Raw genomic sequence first — 20,299 nt, forward strand, 5'->3', positions numbered from 1 at the left:
TGTACCCTTTGTTCTGAGTTCGTTATGTACCCATCAAGTGGTATTGAACTCCCTCAACTGAGTTAACCTCAAAGTAGTACAGTCCAGTTAGACTGGGATTTCAGTGACCTTTTTGTTCGTCATCTGACAGGATAAAAGTCTAAGACTGTGTGGAAGATGAGCTGGATGGGGATGAAAAGAGGCATATTGAGTGTGTCAGAGTTTCCATTGATGTGGGGCGGGGAGGTTGGGGGAAGAAAAGAGAAGCTGCCAAAGAGAAACGGTCCAAGGCTGGAGACAGGCAATCATTTAAAACTGAGTTGAAAGTTGTACAACAGAGGCTTCGTTGCCCTTTGTGTACATGGGGAATGTTGCAGATATCATACTTCTTGTCTTAGAGATATGACCCTCCACTCATAATGCTAGCCTCAAATTAGAGGTACACATTATTAAGATGTTCTTTTCCAGCTTGGATTTTAATCCAAGCTAGTTTTTAATCCAATCTAATTCCTTCCTGCCCCTCTCTCACCTGCCCACTTCCATTCCTTGCTGCTCCAGCATTGGTAGAGGGAACTTTCTCTCCCTCCTTTGACCTCTGGAACCTGCCCGAGGATAATGGGGCTGTAGTTCAGTGGAAGAGCATCTGTTTTGTATGCAGAAGATCACAGCTTCAGTCCTGGCAGCCTCTCCAGGAAGATTTTCACACATGGCTCTATGCCTCGGGGTATCTTAAGAACGAATCTGCTTCGCAGCAGATTTGAGGCATTTTAATTCGAGGGATTAGATCAACCATTTGCACAGTTATCAGCACCTCCATCAACACCTTCAGAGAAAGCAGAAGCCCCGGAGTTGTTGTTGTTGTTTTTAAAAAGCTGCTGGAAATAGAGGATTTTTAAACACCGGACATAACTCAGGCTAAGCCAGAATTTGCAGCCCCTTTTCGGGGCAAATCAAAGTCCTGTCTGTCTTAGTCCCTGATAGCCCACAGGGAGGTTAGATTAAATCCAGCAAATATGTGGACTGGTACATTCCAATCAGGATTTGATTTGGGGTGGGGTGGGGCTCAGAAATTTGCTCAAAATAAGCCAAGTTGTCTCCTGAATTTGTGTGTGTGTGTGGGGGGGCGGTTATAACAAGTTTCCTGAGCCCAGTTATGAACTGGCTGCAGAAGTTCACCCCGTCACTAGCACACATACATATGTATTGTCTCCCATTAGCCCTATTCATTTGTTGCTGTACTTGGGTGCAGTGAAGTCGAGACGTCTGTAAATATATCTGCTTTAGCAATAAGGAGATGCACAAATGTGGGTGGGCCCGTTCAGCAACTGAGACGGCCCGAGCAAGATCCATAGTTCTCTGAATGTGATGTGGGTCTCCCTCAAAGAGAAGTGGGTTATTGTTAAGATTGTCCTCAAACACCCCTATGAGGTAGGACGTCATTGGCATTCCCATTCTGCAGATGGTGGGGATGGATGAGAACATATATGAAATCTATGGAGCTGCCCCATCGGTCCGCCTAGGTCAGTGCTCTTGTCTTTGACTTGGGGCACCTCTCCATGGTTTCAGACTAGGGTCTTTCCCAGCCTTACTTGGAACTGCCGCAGACTGAACATCCAGGACGTTCTGCATGGTCCTATCATTAAGATATGGCCCTTCCCCATAGGATGAGCCTTTTATGTGAACCCCCAAACTAGAGGGGTTCAGGCCTTATCCCTGCTTATTAGAAAAAACCATTCTGACGTGTCAAATAGTCACGAAAAGCAAAACAAAATAAATTAAACAAAAACAAGCCACAAGTACTGTATTCTTGCAGTGTATAATAAACCAGCAGAGAGGCGTTCGTCTGTTTCCACTAGCCCAGGAGCACAACCCTGACGTTTAAACAACGCACTGGTCCTCCTGCCAATATTTACAGGCTTCTAAACATCACTGCTGCTGCAGCAACAGCAGCCGCAACGCAGCAGTCCAAGCTGAAGCAGGGTCATCTCCCCCCCACCCCCCTTTCCCCTAAAGGAGAAATGTGTGCATCTGGGCTGGTGTTGGGAGGGAGGAGGCATGATCGTTATGGAATGCCTGGCTCTGGTTGAACCATGGTCGTCCAGCATGCAGAGCAGAGAAACACATCAAAATGGGGCCGTTGGTGTCCGAGGATCATGTATGATGTTTTGGCTGAAATAGGAAAGCTGACTCCTCCCATGCTCTGGGTTTTTTATTTTTACACTTATATCCCGCTCCTCCTCCGAGGAGCTCAGAGTGGTATGCATGGTTATTTTTATCCTCACAACAACCCTGGGAGGTAGGTTAGGCTGAGGGATACATGACTGGCCCAGAGTCACCCAGTGAATTTCATGGCTGAATGGGGGATTCGAAATCAGTTGGGTTTGGTCTGTGTCTGTACCCTGACATCCATCACCCTATCATCCATCACAGCAAGGCATGATGGGAGTCAGAGTCAAACACCTACAGGAGGGCCAAGGTTGATCAGCCATGCTCTAGGTCAGGAGTGGGAAGCTCGCCAGATATTTGACAAAGAATATGGATATAGCCGGTCTGCTGGGTTGCAGGCTGGAAGGTGAGACCATCCTGGATTCTTCTCCAAACCATTCACCTGTCCCGAGGCAAGAATAATCAGCATGAAACGTTGGGATTTCGTTTTATCAATACAAATATGATAAATATTTTATATACAGCTTTTCAAAAAAAATACTAATATGACAAATATTTATATACCACTTTTCAACAAAAGTTCCCAAAGTGGTATACATAAATATAAATAATTAAATAAAAATGGCTCCCTGTCGCCAAAGGGCTCACCATCTAAGAAAGAAACATAAGATAGACACCAGCAACAGCCACGGGAGGGATGCTGTGCTGGGGATGGATAGGGCCAGTTGCTCTCCCCCTGCTCAATAAAAAAACCTACCACTTTTAAAAGGTGCCTTTTTGCTCAGTTAGCAACAGCCAGCACTATTGATTGATTGTAAATTGCACGGAGCTATTAGATGAGGTGGTATAAATGTCTTTTTAAAAAAAATAGACATGAGCATTGAGTAGGGTGAGTAGTAGGGTGAGCAGTAGCCTTTAACTCAGGGGTCCTCAGCTTGATTCCCCAGATGGTGTTGGACCACAACTCCCATCATCCCCTGCCACAACGGCCAAATGATGAGACTTGCAGTCCAACAGCCTCTGGGGGCCCACGTTTGAGAACGCTGCTTTAACCTTTTCCAATCCAAGGGCTCCCTCTCCTCTCACACTGAATTATGAGTCACATACGTTGTTAACGCAAGCATCGTTTCCTCATCTGCAGGCACGAAGCCAGATTTAAGCAGCGTATGCTGGAACTGACGGACACAAACAATATCGCATACTTGTTTCTCTCAGCTGCCAACAGATGGCTGGAGGTCAGAACGGTACGTACGGCTTAGTCTCCGCCGTGGTTTCGAAATTGTAGAACCAAACAGTTACTTTGCTCAGTGCAGGATGCCGGGTGAAGAATTATAGCCGGGACACATCTGGCAATGAAACACAGGAGTTTCATGTACATTGTACCTTAAAATAGCCCAGTGCTGTTCCTGTATAAGGTTTCCTTGGAGAAGCTCAGAAATGTCTTCACTTGCTGCTGCTAGCGTCACTCTTGTTCAGGAATGATCCCAGCAGCACACATTGCCCAAGTGTGGGTTGCAGGCCTGTAGCGAGAACTTCAAAATAGAAAGGGGCCTAGGCTATGGGGAGGGGCCCCACAGCCTGAGCACCCAGGCACCAGCACTTCCCCATCCACTCAGTGTCACATCCTGGGTGAAGCCTGCTCTCTCCTTTTCCTGGACAGGGCTAAACATGCCACAGTATATAACCTAAAGCAGGGATCTCAAAGTTGGGTCCCCAGATGTTGTTCCCAAAAGGGGATAATGGGTGTTGTAGTCCCACAACATCTGGGGATTTGAGAACCTCTGGTGTATGGGGCCTCCTAGAGCCCTTTAGGAGGCTCACAACATTGATAAACAATAAAATACCATAATAAAGCCACAGAAACTAGAAAGTTAAAAATCCCAATGGGGGCTTCCCTCTTGGAGCGAATAACTTCTGGAGGGGCCATTTTTGTTTGGATTGTAGCACAAGGGGAAAGGGTGAAATGCCCCTTCCCATGGTCCCAGTCCTGATCACCTTTGTGGCAGCTATTTAAATCTTTAAAAAAGAATATGTGCTACAGAAAGAAGAGGCTTTCTGTCTGGCCCTAACAGAAAGGCTCAGACCATGAGGAGAAGCCAATGGTATCCTCAGCTTTCATTATGCATTCCAGACCTATGCTCTTCATAATTCCAGAGGAAGTTTTTTGCATCTTGAACTTACTAAATAAAGTTATAATTGGTGCTCTATCAATGCTGGATGTCAAGATTGTTTTGTCTTTGCGTTATCTTGGGAATTAAAAAACCCTGTATAGTGAACTGATAACATGCTGCCAAATTAGAGGAGATAAGCTCTCTCTTTCTCTCTCTCCTTCCCTCCCTCCCTCCCTCCCCCTCTCTCTCAAAAGCGCGCGCACACACACACACACACACACACACACACACACACACACACACAGAGGCACTTTTACTTCAATGGTCATATTCAGCTGAGCTGTTCAGGGCTGTCCACAACCTAACATCCTGTCTTTGCAGGCTGATTCACATGGTATACTTCCCCATCATATGATTACATTCGCAAGTGATTGCATCCCCCGCCCCAGTGAAGAAAGGACATGCTTAGTTGGAGTAAAATAGGGCCACTTTATTAATGCACAGCAGAATAAGAACTGCAGCAAAATACCTAACTAACCAGAGTGCAGGTACTCCTCCCATGTAGGACCACCTCCTAGGGAGGGCCATCCCACACCAGGGCGCTGGGCCAGGTACTGATCCGGTCAGACACCAGATCCTGACTTCCAACCCGTCCCACCCTGAACTCAAGCTGCCAAAGCTCTGAGCTGGAGAGTCGAGCCAACCCACCCACCCCCAGAGCGGGGGCCATTCCCAACCCCACAGGCCACAAAGACCCTGAAGGGCTGTTCCTTGGCCCCCCTCACCCCAAATGGCCCTCCAGCCGAACACCGTTAATCAGTCTACCTACCCAACACCCGCACTCTCCCGCCAAGGGACCAGTTACCTTCAGTGCCTACCAATGACCCAAACCCAAAGTACCCAGTAAAAAGTAGGCCAAAAAAAAAAAGGACACACCTAGTGCCCATCCGGTGGAACCCAAAAAATTCCGACTTGGCCCCTGCAGGCGACCGGCTATCCCTCACTGAGTACAGCGTGGGTAGGAGGGTGCCAAGCTGCAGAGCAACTGCCCAGAATGGAGGCTGCCGGAGCCCAATCGGCCCGCCTCCTTCCCTCATTGGTTGACCCCTGTCACGTGGAAGGGGGGGCAATGTGGCACCCATGCCTGCCTCATGTGATGGGGTCACAACCCCACCCCCTGCCTCATCACTCTGGCACGGTGGCAGGTACTGGCATTCCCATATCTGAAGAGTCTTGAAAACGTAACATTGGGATATACAAGGCTGGTTAACACGATATGCACATAGACTTCTTTTGCATGCAGACTTCTTTTGCATGCAAACTTCCTATATGCCAGAGGATGCAATGGAATGCGAGCTTCTGCCTGGGAATGCAAGCCTCCACCTTAGTAGCCTTAGCTACTGAAACATCCCTGTATTAGTTTTGCATTCGCTTTCTAATGCAATTCTGCACAGACTAGTGCAGCATTAGTCTGGATGTCAGCCAGTGACTTCACTTACTTATTTTTTCCCTTTAGGAACATAAGAAGCTGCCATATACTGAGTCAGACCATTGGTCTATCTAGCTTAGTAATGTCTTCACAGATTGGCAGCGGCTCCTCCAAGGTTGCAGGCAGGAATCTCTCTCAGCCCTATCTTGGAGATGCTGCCAGGGAGGGAACTTGGAACCTTCTGCAGAGCGGCTCCATCCCCTAAGGAGAATATCTTACAATGCTCACACATCAAGTCACCCATTCATATGCAACCAGGGCTGACCCTGCTTCACTAAGGGGACAAGTCATGCTTGTTACCACAAGACCAGCTCTTCTTTTTAAAAGAAAATTTTAATATTCTCCTCTCTATAATAATAAACTCTCCTCTCTATAAAACTCTATAATTTAGAAGAAAATTATTACAACTAAATAAATGAGTAAAAACCATTCAAGATAATCCTCAAACTAGTCAATACCATAATAAAGATTATATGTTGGGAAAATGCATGCACGTTCTTAGTGGAACTCGTCAGCCCAACCTCCTCATGCTAGCACAGCATTAGTCTGGATGTCAGGCACTGTTTTAAGTACTTATTTGGAATAGGTTTGTCTCACCTTTAAATTTCTGAAGAAGACCACCAAAGTGGCATGCACATCTTAAATTACAACAATCACCATTTAAAATCACATTTGAAGGTACAATAATGAAACAGCAGTTAACACTTAAATCAGCAGCAACTCCATTAAATCCATCAGAGCACTAAACACGCTTTTAAGGCAATTAAATGCCTGGGAAAGCAAGGTCATCTTTACCTGGCACATAAAAGTTCATGAATCTTTGGCAGGTACACAGGAAGCAGCAGGGAATTACAAACTTGAGGCTCTGCAATCACGAAGGCTCTGTTCTCTGGTAGCCAGATGTTTGCAGATGGGTGCCCAATGATAGCAGGCCAGGGTGATCTGCATGGAAGAAGCAGACGCAGAGCACACTTGCCATACAAGAGAGGGCTGTATTGAACATTCTGTGTTTAAAACTGGTTGAAATTCACCCCGTCTAGCAGGGAGGGTGAAAGATTTCACTAAAGTGCCTTCTGCTCACTGTTTTGGCCGTCACCATGCTCCTATCTGGTGGTTGCGATTTTCTCCCAGGTAGATGCCATTTCCCCACCACAATCCCCTTCTCATTGGTGCTACGTAGTGTCAATCAGCTGATTTTTGTAAGCTGCTCTGAGCCATATTGCACTGGAGGGGAGGGATCTAGAAATTTTAAATAAGTGAATAATCAATAAACCAGAGGGGAAGTGTCGAGGAGAATGGCAGCTGGTGGCTGTCAAGAATGCCATTGCCAGTGAAGTCCTCCCTCCCCCGCCCTGCCAAGTCCAGTCCAGTTCCTGCACTGGCTTCCTGACCAACATCTTCCCAAGTTCCTACACTGAACTTCAACTCAGTGACCAGTGGATGACAGAGCCTGGAGCACCCAACTTGAGTGGGTTCCGATATCACATCCATTGGGAGCACATGCTCCAGGTTCCTGACATTTTACCTGCATGTTACCTACTTACTGACTTACCAGCAGTCACATGAAGCCACCCGGTGCACTTTATGTATGGGCTCTGCTGTGTGTTATTGGTATTGACCTGTTTTGTTTTTCCATATGCATAAACTTCGCCTCCCCCTTTCCCCCTCTTTTCAGGATTATTTGGGCGCTTTCATTGTTCTCACGGCGGCTGTGGCCTCCATTTCTCAAGGGTCCACTTCTGGCCTCGTGGGCTTGGGTCTCCTCTATGCCTTGACGGTAAGTACTGAGACAAAGCTTAAGGTCCCTGGGCACAATCTGCCAAGACGTTCCCATGCACAAACTGCATCAGAATGACTAGGAGCGACCCAAGAGCCCAGCAGTGCTCTTAGACCTCTCCCATTCATTTTGCTAGGGTTGGCACAGGGGAATTTCCCAGTAGATGCTGCCTTTTGAATGCGCTGGGTTCACGGCCACTGTTAAGGACCCAGAATGCATGGTTCCCTCCACAACTTTCACGATATTGAGAGAAATAATCTTGTAAGTCATGGATTCATGCCAGGGCTGAGGGAGTTCAGAACAACTTGGAGTGGCTTCAGGTTTTTATGAGCCAAATTCAAACAAAACAAAAAGGTCCCAAAGATTCCCAGGCCCTGAGTGCTCCCAGGGAGAGAAAGACAAAAGTGCATACAAGGTCGTCAGGGTGCTGTGCACATCAGGGGCATTTACCCTTCTCAGATTCACAGCCCTGGTTTGCACCATGGGGCACATTTTTAAATTTATATCTTACACATTGTACTGCTGTACTGATGGCATTTTGCTGGCATGCAAATGTAAACATAGGCAGCTGCCCTGTACTGAGTCAGACTCTTGGTCCATCTAGCTCAGTATTGGCCACATTCACACGTAACACAAAACCAGAGTTGGAAGAGGAGAGGTTGCCAAACCTGAACGCCCAAATGCAGGACACCCCATCCAAACTCCAGTCCTGCACAGAGCAACCCGAGGTTTCGCTCTCCAAACTCCAATTTGTACCGTCGAATTGTAGTGAGTTTCACCACCCCAACCTGAAGTTGAACACAGCCTGCGTTAAGTGCAAATGCAGAATTGCAGCCTACATTCCCTGTAACGGGAGTTGATGGAGGAAGCTCCTCCCTCACTCTAGCTGTGATTGGCTGTGTGGGCTGTCCTTCATACAAGAAGGAAGCCCGCACAGCCAGGTCCCCCTTCTCTCTGCAGTCTCCCTGACTGCAGAGATCCTGCTCTCCATTACATCCGAATTCGGACAGAAGCGCGGGGGTGGAGTGGGGAGTGGAAACACGGTTCCGTGTTTCAAGCTAATACAACCATTGTCTACACTGACTGGCAGTGGCTCCCCATGGATTTATGCAGGAGTCTTTCCAAGCTACCTGGAGATGCCAGAGAGTGAACCTGGCATCTTATGCATGCAAAACAGATGCTCTACCACTGAACTACAGCCCCATCTCCTAGGGGGTAATATCTTACAGCAGGCAGCGCTTGCATGGCGTCACCCATCCAAATGCAAACAAGGATGAGCCCTACTTAGCAAAGGGGACAATTCATGCTTGCAAGACCAGTTGTCCTTCCCCGTATGCTCCTGCATATTGCTAAAACACTGAAGAAGACACTTGTTATAACCATATGTGCAATCAAATTGAAGAGGTGGGGGCAGCAGTCTGCAGTGTTTCATCAAAGCACAGATGCGCTTTGTAAATGAAGAATGGGCAAAAGGCACAAATTAAATGAAGGAACTGAAAATCACAGCTGATCACATACACAATGCTCTGGGTGCAGTTCAATATAAAGATGGAGCAATAGGGAATCCCTAAGTAATTTTGGGGGGAAAGGACCAGATAATAAACAACTCCAAAATCCAGGGGGAAATTCAAATGAAATTTTCAGAGAATGTTGGAAGCATCCTTAAAAAAGAACTCATCATCATCATCATCATCATCATCATCAATAAAATAATATTTTATTAAATGAATATATACAGGACACACAGATACAATGAGCACACATGCATGCACACATACACAAAGGAGACACCAGCAACAACCACTGGAAAGATGCTATGCTGGCCCAAATAGGGGTGGTTGCTCTTCCCTTTGCTAAATAGAGCCACTATTTTTCCCAGTTCACAAGGATACAAAGATCTTGTTTATTTTTGGGGAAAGTAACTCCTGAATCAAGATAACATACATGGTTTACGGCAATCTTTCGGAAGTGACAATCGTGACAAATGAATGAATGATACTGCCCAATCAGCAACCAATTTCCATCCCCAGGAGCAGCTACAAAGGATGCCATTCATTCTTTTTATGTTATATTGCAGATCACAAACTATTTGAACTGGGTGGTGAGAAATCTAGCAGACCTGGAGGTACAAATGGGTGCAGTGAAGAAAGTGAACAGTTTTCTCAGCATGGAGTCCGAGAACTATGACGGCACCATGGGTATGATACAGGAATCAGTTTTTTAACAGCACAGTGCATGTGTTATTTGTTTTAAAAAAATAATCTTTAGTGCTTACTGTCTCTCCGTTTTATTAACAAGAGCATAGAAACAAACATAGAATGTTAGTTGGAAAGAACCTTGGAGGTCAGTCCTGTGCTCTGCTACAGCCCTCCCAACTGGGGGGATGAGAAGGACAAGGGATGAGACAGGGTGGGAAGACCTTATGAGTGAGAGCAACCCCGCACCATCAAGACCCCTCATCAGGAGAACCAGAAGGACCAGAGGCAGCACCTGCTATGACCTGAGGACCTGGCCCTGCCTTCATTCTCTCACGAGTCCCTCAAGGATCTGCCACCTCAAATAGGAATCCCCTAGTGCCTCTGGAGCGAATGCTTTGAAAACTGGGCAAGACCCATTTAAACTACAGAGCCTTCTTCGGAGAAGGGGAAGGGCCAGTCCATTCTACCTGGATAACAGCTATAAAAAGAAGCAGTCAGCTCTAATGTCTGCTGGTGCATCATTAGCTGTAGTATCCAGCTCTCTTAGAGCTATCTGAGGTCCTGAACCCTTCTCCCTTGGAGCTGTCCAACATTTGCATACCTCCCAGATCATCCTGGAAAGGGATAACAACAGTCTTCCCTACCAACCTGGCTGTCCTGTCTTCATTTGAACTTGCACATGTTAAGACTTAGTTCTCACAGACAGCAGATGAGATGATAAATCTGTGCCTGGCCTGAACCACATTTGACTGTGGGTCAGAGATTGCAAGACTGCTTGCTGGGGGTGGGGGGAGTCCTGCACAGAGCAAACAAGCTGTTAGTATGAGCTGGGCCTGTATTGGTGCAGCCAGTTAACATCATCCATCCTCCCAGTAGCTGAAACTAATATAATTTTCCAGAGACTTTCTCTTTTTCTTCCACTGGAACCTGAAAACAGAGGAGGGGAAATTCTAACATGACTAACGTTATGAAGATGATAACTGCAGATAAGATTACTAAGGGCTCTTTTCACAATCAAGCATAACTGGAGTTGCTTTAGAGGCCACAAATTCATGCCCTTGTATGCTTTTATTCTTGTGCTGGTCTGGGACTGTAATAAAGATTGATTGATTAAGTGAGTGAGTGAGTGAGTGAGTGAGTGATTGACTTTATTTTAAAATCTATTGAGGCTATACTCATGAGCAGCCTAGCCCAGGCTATGGAAGCCTAGTCCGGCTAGGCTGGTCATGTGGAGCACCAGGATCCATGCGGTTCCCGTCACTCCTGCTCAGCCTAACCCCGCTTCCAAGTCCAGCTCTTAGCCGCGGTTAAAGGAGCAAGTGCTACCTTGACCCAGCTGCCAGGCTTGTGCGTCTTCTCGGCTCCGTGGAGCCGAGGATACATAGAGACAGGTGCCTAGAGAGAATCCTCCAAGGCATACCATTCATTGCGCGGTGCCTTGTGGGATATGCGGATATGCTGGGAAGACGTCCTGGCCTCTGTTGCTCCACGCTGCCAGGAGCAGTGCAGATAGTCATCTGTGCTGCTGCTGGCATCACAGGTTGTAGAAGGATCCGGAGTGCTTGTCTGGGGGAAGTAGGTTGAACCCTGCCTTCCCCCCCTCCATCTGCCCACCCAGTTGTGTGGATGGGCTCATTTAGTTATATGCTGCTCTTCTTCATAAACCTCGGGGCAAACTGCACATAGTGCTCAGTGGGCCTCCCATCTAGGTACTTATAAGGCCAAATGTGCTTAGCTTCAGAACATCATATGTCTGTACAGACCATTCTTTGGACCAGACATCAATTGCTTATATGGTTGTTCAAAGGGGCTTTGCAATACCACTTCTTATGTGCCCCAGATCATTTTCAGCTCACTGTGTTGACTGCAGGGAAATCTCATTTTTCCATCTTCCTCTGTATTCCCATAATGATGGTCTTGTGATTCTTCACAATGACTAAAACATGCATTATAACCAACGTATGTAGATAGGGAAGAAGGTTAAGCCTCAGGCTCATCCAAGTTGCACATTCAGCATGCCTTCTGAAAGCGTATGTGCGTACAACACATAGATGCACTCTGCCTACATAATAGAGGTCCCTGGAAAGGGCAGCGTCCCCATCAGTGAATTCAAAGCCTACGTGCACATCGTTTGTACAGGTGTCCACCCTTTCAGAAGCTATGCGGAATGCATATCAGGAACATGGGCAGGATCAGTGGGTGCAAACTTTCTCCCTCCTGTACACACATTCATTGAAATGTGTGGACAATCCTTGTGAACCAACAATGTCATTGTAATGGAGCAATGATGTGGAGATGAGAATTCCCTGCAACCACATGGTGGTCTGAGAAGCCACACATTGATTTGAAAATGGTGATACCGTCACTTTCTCATGGGAAGAAATGTCACCAAGTCAAGAGCCTGTAAGTAACCAGGGAACTCATAGCCTCACCATTCCTCATCTTGGATTCAGACCAATGCTTCAGTCATGTAAACAAACCAGGGAATGAAAGAAGGTTGCTACTGCATACTGTTTGTGTGAACAAGGCCACAGACACTTACTTTCATCTCCTTTATTCCAGACGTCTCTCAGGTCCCCAAGGACTGGCCACAAGAAGGGGAAATCAAGATTGAGGATCTGTGTGTCCGATATGAAAACAACCTGAAGCCAGTTCTCAAGCATGTCAAAGCTTACATCAAACCAGGGCAGAAGGTTCCATAAGCTTAACCATTTCACTCTCATATAGGCTTTCTTACCCTGAAGAAAATGAAGGATAATTAATTATAGCAGATGACATGGTATTAAAAAGACACCAACATCTGTTTTAAGCAGGCCAGCATTTCTATAGTGGGTGGATTTGGGAAACTGAATAGGGATGTGCATGAATCACGATTCAAAGAGCGATTCGTAACACATCCCTGGGACCTTTATAAGGGAGGAGAGCAGGTCCATACCTGCTCCTCCGCTGCTCGCCCCCAGCTTCCTGTTCGGGCAGCATGCCCCTCGGTGATCCTCGTGTGGGAGCCAGGTGAGTGGTGGAGGCGATTCCCCGCCATTGGGGCTGCTGGGCGGCACAGAGCACCGGCTCTAAAGAAGCTGCCCGCCCCCCCATCTAATGCCATTTGCACACAAACATAGCCCCACCCATAGTATGAACTGTTGTGACTTGGTATGGGGGGGGCATCCCTGCTCCCCCACTTTCTCTCTGCCCATCTTCAACAAAGCTTACCATTAATTTTGACCTCTGTCTGACAGCTGATTCTCCTGCCACTTTATTGGTCCAACTCATCATCAGACTCAGTCTATGTGAAATGGCTCTCTCTGTCTCTAGTTAAAAATTCCAAGTTCTGGAATGTCCCCATTGGGCTCTCCCCTGCACCAAATGCTAAAAATAATAATCCCACCATGGATCTTATTTTGCAGGTAGGGATCTGTGGTCGCACTGGCAGTGGCAAATCATCGTTGTCTTTGGCTTTCTTCAGAATGGTGGACATATTTGATGGTAAGGAGCTAGAAGTGTTTTTGTTGGTCGATATATGTGATGAAATGGGATAATATCCTAATTCTGTGCTTGTACTAGTGCAATAAAGTTGTACTAGTGCAAGAAGTTCACATAGCTGTGTTAAATTATGAGTATTTTCAGATCTGCATTTTTGAACTATTTGGCCCTAAATTCCCTGCAGAACATATGAGGTCTGCTACAGATTGTACATCTTCTTGCAGATGTGCAAACCTGTTAGCACTGGTGCAACACTAGTCTGGATTTCAAGTTCCCGACTTAGCACAAGAAGCTAGCATAATAGCCTTGCACAAGCGAGGAGTCCATTAGGACTGGAGCCATCATATTTTATTCAATTTGTAGTGGCTGCCGGTATGCTTTGGATTTAATTCAAATTATTTGAATTTAATTTGGATTTAATTCAAAGTATTGGTGCTTATCTTTCAAGTCTCTCATAACCTGGGTCTCACATGTCACAAAGGTTGCATTCGCACATAACATGAAACCGTAGTCCAATGGACCCATGGATCTGCCATCCTTCCTCCACTCCCATGTGGTTACCTGTAGGGATGTGCCCAGACCGGTCCGGAAGCCATAGTAAAGGCCTCCGAACCGGTCCGGTCTGGTCCGGCCCTGGGCGGTTCGGTTCGGGTGGGGGGGTTGGTTTAAGAGCGGGGGACGGTTTACTTACCCCTCCCGCCGCTTTCCCGCTCTGGCCCCCGTAATTGTAGTAGTAATCGGGGCGGCAGGATACCTCCCTGCCGCCTCTTTCGCTCTTCAAACCAAGCAGGAGTCCTGTGCGTGCGCTCGCACTTCACAGAGACCTCTCTGCCACCCCTTCGCCCATCCGCTCTTCAAAGGCAAGCAGGAGTCCTGTGCGTGTGCGCGCACTTCACAGAGACCTCCCTGCCGCCCCTTCCGCTATTCAAAGCTAGGGAGCTTTGAATAGCGAAAGGGCAAAGGGGCGGCAGGGAGGTCTCTGTGAAGTGTGCGCGCACACACAGGACTCCTGCTTGCCTTTGAAGAGCGGATGGGCGAAGGGGTGGCAGGGAGGTCTCTGTGAAGTGCGAGCGCACGCACAGGACTCCTGCTTGGTTTGAAGAGCGAAAGAGGTGGCAGGGAGGTATCCTGCCGCTCCGATTACTACTACAATTACGGGAGCCAGAGCGGGAAAGCGGCGGGAGGGGTAAGAAAACCCTCCCCCGCTCTTAAAGTAACCGCCACCTCAGTGCCGGACCGCAGTTTGGCAGTTCCATGCACACCCCTAGTCACCTGTCCGCATTCAGACCTAACTGGCAGGACGCTCTCAGCAGTCAGGGAGACTGCAGAGAGGAGGGGGAACTAGCTACACAGGCTTCCTTCTGGAATGAAGGACAATCCCAGCAGCTAATCAGAGCTGGAGCAAGAGAGGAGCTTCCTCCCTCAACTCCGGCTGATGCAGCACCTAGTGTTTGAACATAACAGGAAAGGACTGGAACCTCAGGCACGAGTGGTGAAACTCACTTCAAAACTAAGGCTCAAATTCGAGGCTGGGGAAGGAAACCTCGGTTCGCTTTAGTGTCCAAACCATGGTTTCATGCGTTCAAACATACAACAAATTCAACCTTAGGCCCCTCCAACTCTGGTTTTCCATTACCTGCAAATGGGGCCAAAGAGTGCCTCTCCTAACACAGTCCCCCATTCCAGCTTTGATCAGCTTCCCATGCCTTGATTTGGGTTCTATTTCCTTGCAAAATAGTAGGGCTCTTCTCACTACCCTAAACAGGATCAGAGAAGTACCCAGCCAGGGCAGGAAAACCAGGCATGTGCCTGATCAGTGGTCATGAGTTTGCAAAGATCAAGGTATGGGTAGGGAGAGCATTTTTTTGGGGGGGGGAGGACCCGGGAGCTGGGTAGAACAGCTTTTTGTTCACTCTCGATAAAATGCTGGAGACAGAATGTGGGCTGGGTGTGCCTGTGCTACCCAGCTCCCAGCTCCCACACGTTCATTCTCCCCTCCTCCTACCTTGATCTTTGCGAACACATGACCACCAATTGCCCATAAGCTCTGGAGTGAGCTCCCCTCTGTGGTCTGCAGTTCCTGCTCTCTATTAGGCTTCGGGAGGGACTGCAAATCTTCCTTTCTCGTTGGCCTTGGTACAGCTGCTGCTTTGGCTGTTTTACTAGAGTTGTTCTTTTGATTTTTATTGTCTATTGAATTGTTTTTATCATTGAATTATTTTTAATTGGCTGACATCCAGACTAACATGGCACTAGTGCCAAAGGGGAGGGCTGGTTTTTACCATTCTCCCCCACTACCAACACTGTTCCCTCCAGCAAATATGTTACTGAGAGCCCGACAACATACTTTTGGGAAACAGAATGCACTTCAGGGGGAAGGGGAGATTGGCAAAAATTGACCCTCCCCTGTAGCACCAGTGCTCTGTTAGTCTAAATATCAGCCACTGGATTTATTTGTTCTCTTACACTGGAAAGACAGCTAACAAATAGTTTTAACAAATAAACAGCACAAATAATTACCACATCAGTTATGGAGAAAATTGCTGCACAATTTGTAGCCCCACAAGGCAACTGCAACCTCCCTGGCATCTATGGTAGCCCACAAGGTGAGGCCAGATTAAAGCCTTTGTAAGCCCTTGGCACTCGCATAATCATCGGCTCCCAAGATAAGAACATAAGAACAGCCCTGCTGGGTCAGGCCCAAGGCCTGTGTAGTCCAGCATCCTGTTTCACACAGTGGCCCACAGGCAAAGGTTGAGGTCACAGAGGCCCGGACCAAGCCACAGCTGTCAGCCTGGGCTGCTATTGGGGAGGCAGGTAGGGTTTAGAGGAGCTCCCACCACCAAGAAAGTAAGTTCCCCTCTCACCCCCCACCCCCCCACTGCCCTTTGGGAATCCCTCTTTGCTTGTAAAGGGGAATCCTCAGCGGATTCCCCTTTGCAAGCATTGTCTCGGACTGGTTCGGACCGGTTCTGTTCGAATCGGGGCCGGGCCGGTTTGAACTCAGACTAGTCAAACCAGACTGGTTTGACTTGAACCAGTCGGACCATTTCACACACTGCTACCTAATATGTTCCATATTTCAAGTTTGCACTCTTACAGTTTTAGCTAATGCTATGACTAAAGTCAGATCTAATACCATTTAAACTTAATGCAGTTATCCAACACTCTATATTGTACTGTTTTGTTATGCTGTTGGAGTAATTCAATTAAAGCAAATAATTAAGCTTGATTTAGCAGTTTTATTTTCTCATGTTTTGAGTCATCTGAGATTTTTCATCGGGAGCTTTGTAGGCCCTGGACACTGTGCCTATTGTGCCCAATGGATCATCCAGCCCTGCCGCCAGGGCCCTGCTAAACCTCCCACTTTTGCTGCCTACAGCCCTGACTTAGGAAGTTCTGCCTGTTTCCCCATCCAGGCTCATTTGCAGCTGTTTTCCATCTTAGAACCTAATCTCCTCGACTACTGCTGAACATGTATTCATTGCCAATGTGTCTCTTCTCGGGGCTACAGGCTTACACAGCCATCCATCCAAACTGAAGAGGTGAAACAGACGGGAAGACAAAAGGGCCAGATCCTACTGCATGGCTGAGTTAGATCAGCCTCAGATAATGACAGCTACATTAGCCGCTGCTCTTTCTCTGCTCTCGTGTCCAACACGTCATAAATTATCCCTTCAGTGGCATCGTTAATCATGCACCATGGAATCAAAATATTTCCTTTATGGGAAGAACAAAGGAGGGTGGAAGAGAAAACCAAATGGGGTTTCATCAGTCAATAATTCCATTTTGACATGGGCTGAATCATTACCGAGATGCCTTCTCTTTTGGCTGAGCAAGGATTGGGACTGGTGCCGCATGCCCTTGTGCTCTTCCTTTTTAAATCAGTTCTTCCTTTTTAAATGCTCCATTCCCTTCTTGTTTGTTTTTTGTTTCTGATACACTCACCAGGGCTGCAAGTTTTTAGCTGATTCATTGCAGAGCTGAGCTCTGACGACAGATTTTTGGTTGATCATGAAAGTTGTTGGCCTTGAACTCTGAAGAACAATATTTGTATATGCCAAACCAGTGGTGGGTGAGCTCTCCCCAGATCAGATCGCATTGGCTCAAAAATAAACTGAACTACTTCTCCACCCCACCCCCTCCAAATTGGAAATAGCTTGACTTCTTTTCAAGCCAATCTGAATTTAAATAGAACTCACCCTCTGTCCCCATGGCCCCAATGTAGTTTCCTACTACCAGGCATGAGACAGGGAGAGAGAAAAGCAGCTAGAGCAGGATGGCACAACTTCTTCCCTCCAGCTGTTTTGAACTACAACTCCCATCATCCCAAGCTGCAATTGCCAATAGTCAGGTATTATGGGAGTTGTAGCTCAACACCTGCAAGAAGGCTGAAGTTGCACAGACCTTTTAATCTTCTGTAATTTGCTCCTTTTCATATCGTAAACCGCTTTGGGTGCCTTTGTCAAGGCAGAAAGGCGGTATTAAAATGTCACAAATAAATAAATAATATAAATACGATAATAATAATATAAATACAGCAAGAGCAACTGACTGCAGAGAAGTACAGCACAAGGAGGGCGGGAAGGTCCAGTTTCCCTCTCCCATGTGTTCCTTTAACTGGTAAATCCTGCCCACACATGATACACAAACAAGACAGAGACGTGAATGCCGCCCTGTTTCATCTAACTCGGCCACGATATTGCCAACAGTATATCCTCTTTGGGGTTGTTTTGTTACTGGGCCTCTGCCATGTTTCCTGATGCTCACGTATTGTTTTGTGCACTCTGCCTGCCTCATGGTGCCTCTCACCCACTTTGCTCTCCGTCATTTCAAACAGGAAGGATTGTGATCGATGGGATCGACATTTCAAAGCTGCCCCTCCACACGCTGCGCTCCAGGCTCTCCATAATTCTTCAGGACCCCATATTGTTCAGCGGCTCCATTCGGTAGGTGCCCGTTTCCTTTCCGAGCTCACCAGGCTGGGCATTTCACCTGCAGGGCTGTAAGTCCAGAATGTTATATAGTAGGTGTTTTCAAATGTTGTTGACATAATGAACAAAACCCATCCAATTCTCCTCGAGTGCTGCTAAGCACCTTGGGATTATTTTAATGAAAGGCGGTATACAAATTTAACAATCAGTCAATCAATACAATAAATAAAGCACACATTCAACATGCCCCTACTTCCAGGCCTGACCACTGTGCATGGAATCAGTAGGGTGGTCCACACGGTTGACTGAGTAGGTCAAGCATCCTCCCCAGCTTTAGGAGCTGTGTCCTAAAGCTGATTTCCAATTGTGTGTGACCAAACAACTAGGTAGGAGGAGGGCCTGGGCTCCCACTTGTTAAAATGCGGGTACAAGAGCTGGAAAGGACAGGGCCATCCTACGCAGCTCTTCTCTCATGATCACTCCCTCCCCCCATCCCATTCCTCCTACCTAGTCATTTGCTCCCATGCAATCAAAAGTTGAGAGCGGACACACTAAACCACCCGTGTGCTTACCAAGCAGAGAGACACGCTCACTAACCAAGCACACCCTCCTCCGCTTTCTTTCCGCACCCCTAAAACTCTCATTTTGACACCAAGTGAATTGGTACCTGAAACTGGAAGACCCAACATTCAAGGAAACGTGTGTTCTCCATGGTTCATCCATTCGCATCTCCCAATGATCAGGGGAGTGTGGGTGGAGCAAGAAGGACGTCTGTGTGCCTGTTGTTGCTTGAGCAGATCCTTTCTTTCTGAATAAGGAGTTCGGCTGAATTTATCTGGGCTCCTACACTCACAGTGGATTTGCCCCAGAGAAGAATGTACAGTACCTTCAGTAGCAATCACTGAGCATTTGTGAATCTTCCTTCTCTTAGCTTTAATCTGGATCCAGAGTGCAAATGTACAGATGATACGCTGTGGGAAGCTCTGGAGATCGCCCAGCTGAAGAACATGGTCAAATCATTGCCAGGCGGTTTAGGTGTGTATATCAGACCAACTGGAGGAGACTCACTTAGTTCCATCACCCTGTTCAGTTAAAAGCAAGTGTGTCTGCTTCGCAGAGGTGATCCTTTCATGAGGCAAAGGAATGTGGCTGCCTCAGGCAGTGGATTATTGAGGTGCCCGAAGGCAACAAGATGGTCCCTGCCAGCGCCATCAGAACAGTTCTTTGGACAGATCTGACCCTTGCGAGCTTAGCAAAGAGTGCCTCTCCTCACACAGCTCACTAAGCCTGCAAGAAGCACAAGAGGGAAGAGAAGAAGCCTACTGGCAACCTTCCCTCCCCACCTCAGCACCACTTCAAAGTTTGCAGGGGTCTCTTTTGAAATGGGGCTGGCACGCAAAACTATTCTTGGACTGCTTGATACCACAATGACCATTGCCACACATGATGGTCGTTCACACAACCTTCCTTCTCGGAGCCAGGGAGGCAGGCTCCTCCCCAGACACAACCACGGTTTGTGAGACAGCTCTGCTACTCACTGCAGTGAGCAGCAGAGCCAGGAACCAGGGGAGGAAGTCCTCCAGCATCCCACAGTGCACTGCGCCAGGAGCGCAGTGCATTGAGGGATACCCCTGGTGCTAGGCACACTTGCAGAACAGCTCTGTGCACACTTGAGCTGCAGGCAGCCTGAGTGTTCTCATGACCAGAGAGAGGGTAGAAGGGAATGCTTGCACCCTGCTACCCTACTATTAGGCTGGGTACAAATACCAAGATACTTGGTTGTGGAGTGCCTCGATCTCCGAGTGCTTCTCATGACTGACTCTACCCAGATAGGGCTGTTCTAGCCAGAGTAGAGCCAGTCGTGAGAACATCATTATGATGTGTCAGGAATTCCAGATCTGTGACTTATAGGAATGTGCACAAAACCGGTTAGCCTGGTTTGGTTCGAATTCGAACCAGGTTCGAACCAGGAGGGGGTGGTTCGGTTTTGGTTTTGCTCGAACCTGCCCCTGGTTCGGTTCGAATTCAAACCGTTTCGGACCGGTTCAGACAGGTTCAGACCACCTACCCCGCTTTTGTGCCCCTAGGTGCTCCCAAATAGGGGATATGGGCTGGTTCTGGTCCCATTATACTCTATGAGAAAAATAATTGAAAATATTTCAAAT

The 20,299-nt window shown here is 47.4% G+C and overlaps 1 protein-coding gene across 8 annotated transcripts in view; it reads left to right on the forward strand.

Annotated features, from left to right (window-relative positions):
- ABCC9 (ATP binding cassette subfamily C member 9) overlaps positions 1-20,299 on the forward strand; it is a 108,762-nt gene that overhangs the window by 82,743 nt on the left and 5,720 nt on the right. For all 8 annotated transcript variants that reach the window (XM_053257771.1, XM_053257778.1, XM_053257770.1 and 5 more), the window contains 7 exons: positions 3,287-3,389; positions 7,421-7,522; positions 9,600-9,720; positions 12,283-12,413; positions 13,125-13,203; positions 18,041-18,149; positions 19,066-19,169. In XM_053257771.1, the coding sequence (XP_053113746.1) occupies positions 3,287-3,389; positions 7,421-7,522; positions 9,600-9,720; positions 12,283-12,413; positions 13,125-13,203; positions 18,041-18,149; positions 19,066-19,169 (749 nt within the window). The remainder of the gene's footprint in view (positions 1-3,286; positions 3,390-7,420; positions 7,523-9,599; positions 9,721-12,282; positions 12,414-13,124; positions 13,204-18,040; positions 18,150-19,065; positions 19,170-20,299) is intronic.

This window comes from Hemicordylus capensis, chromosome 5 (genome assembly GCF_027244095.1).
Source record: "Hemicordylus capensis ecotype Gifberg chromosome 5, rHemCap1.1.pri, whole genome shotgun sequence".
NCBI classification, from domain to species: domain Eukaryota; kingdom Metazoa; phylum Chordata; class Lepidosauria; order Squamata; family Cordylidae; genus Hemicordylus; species Hemicordylus capensis.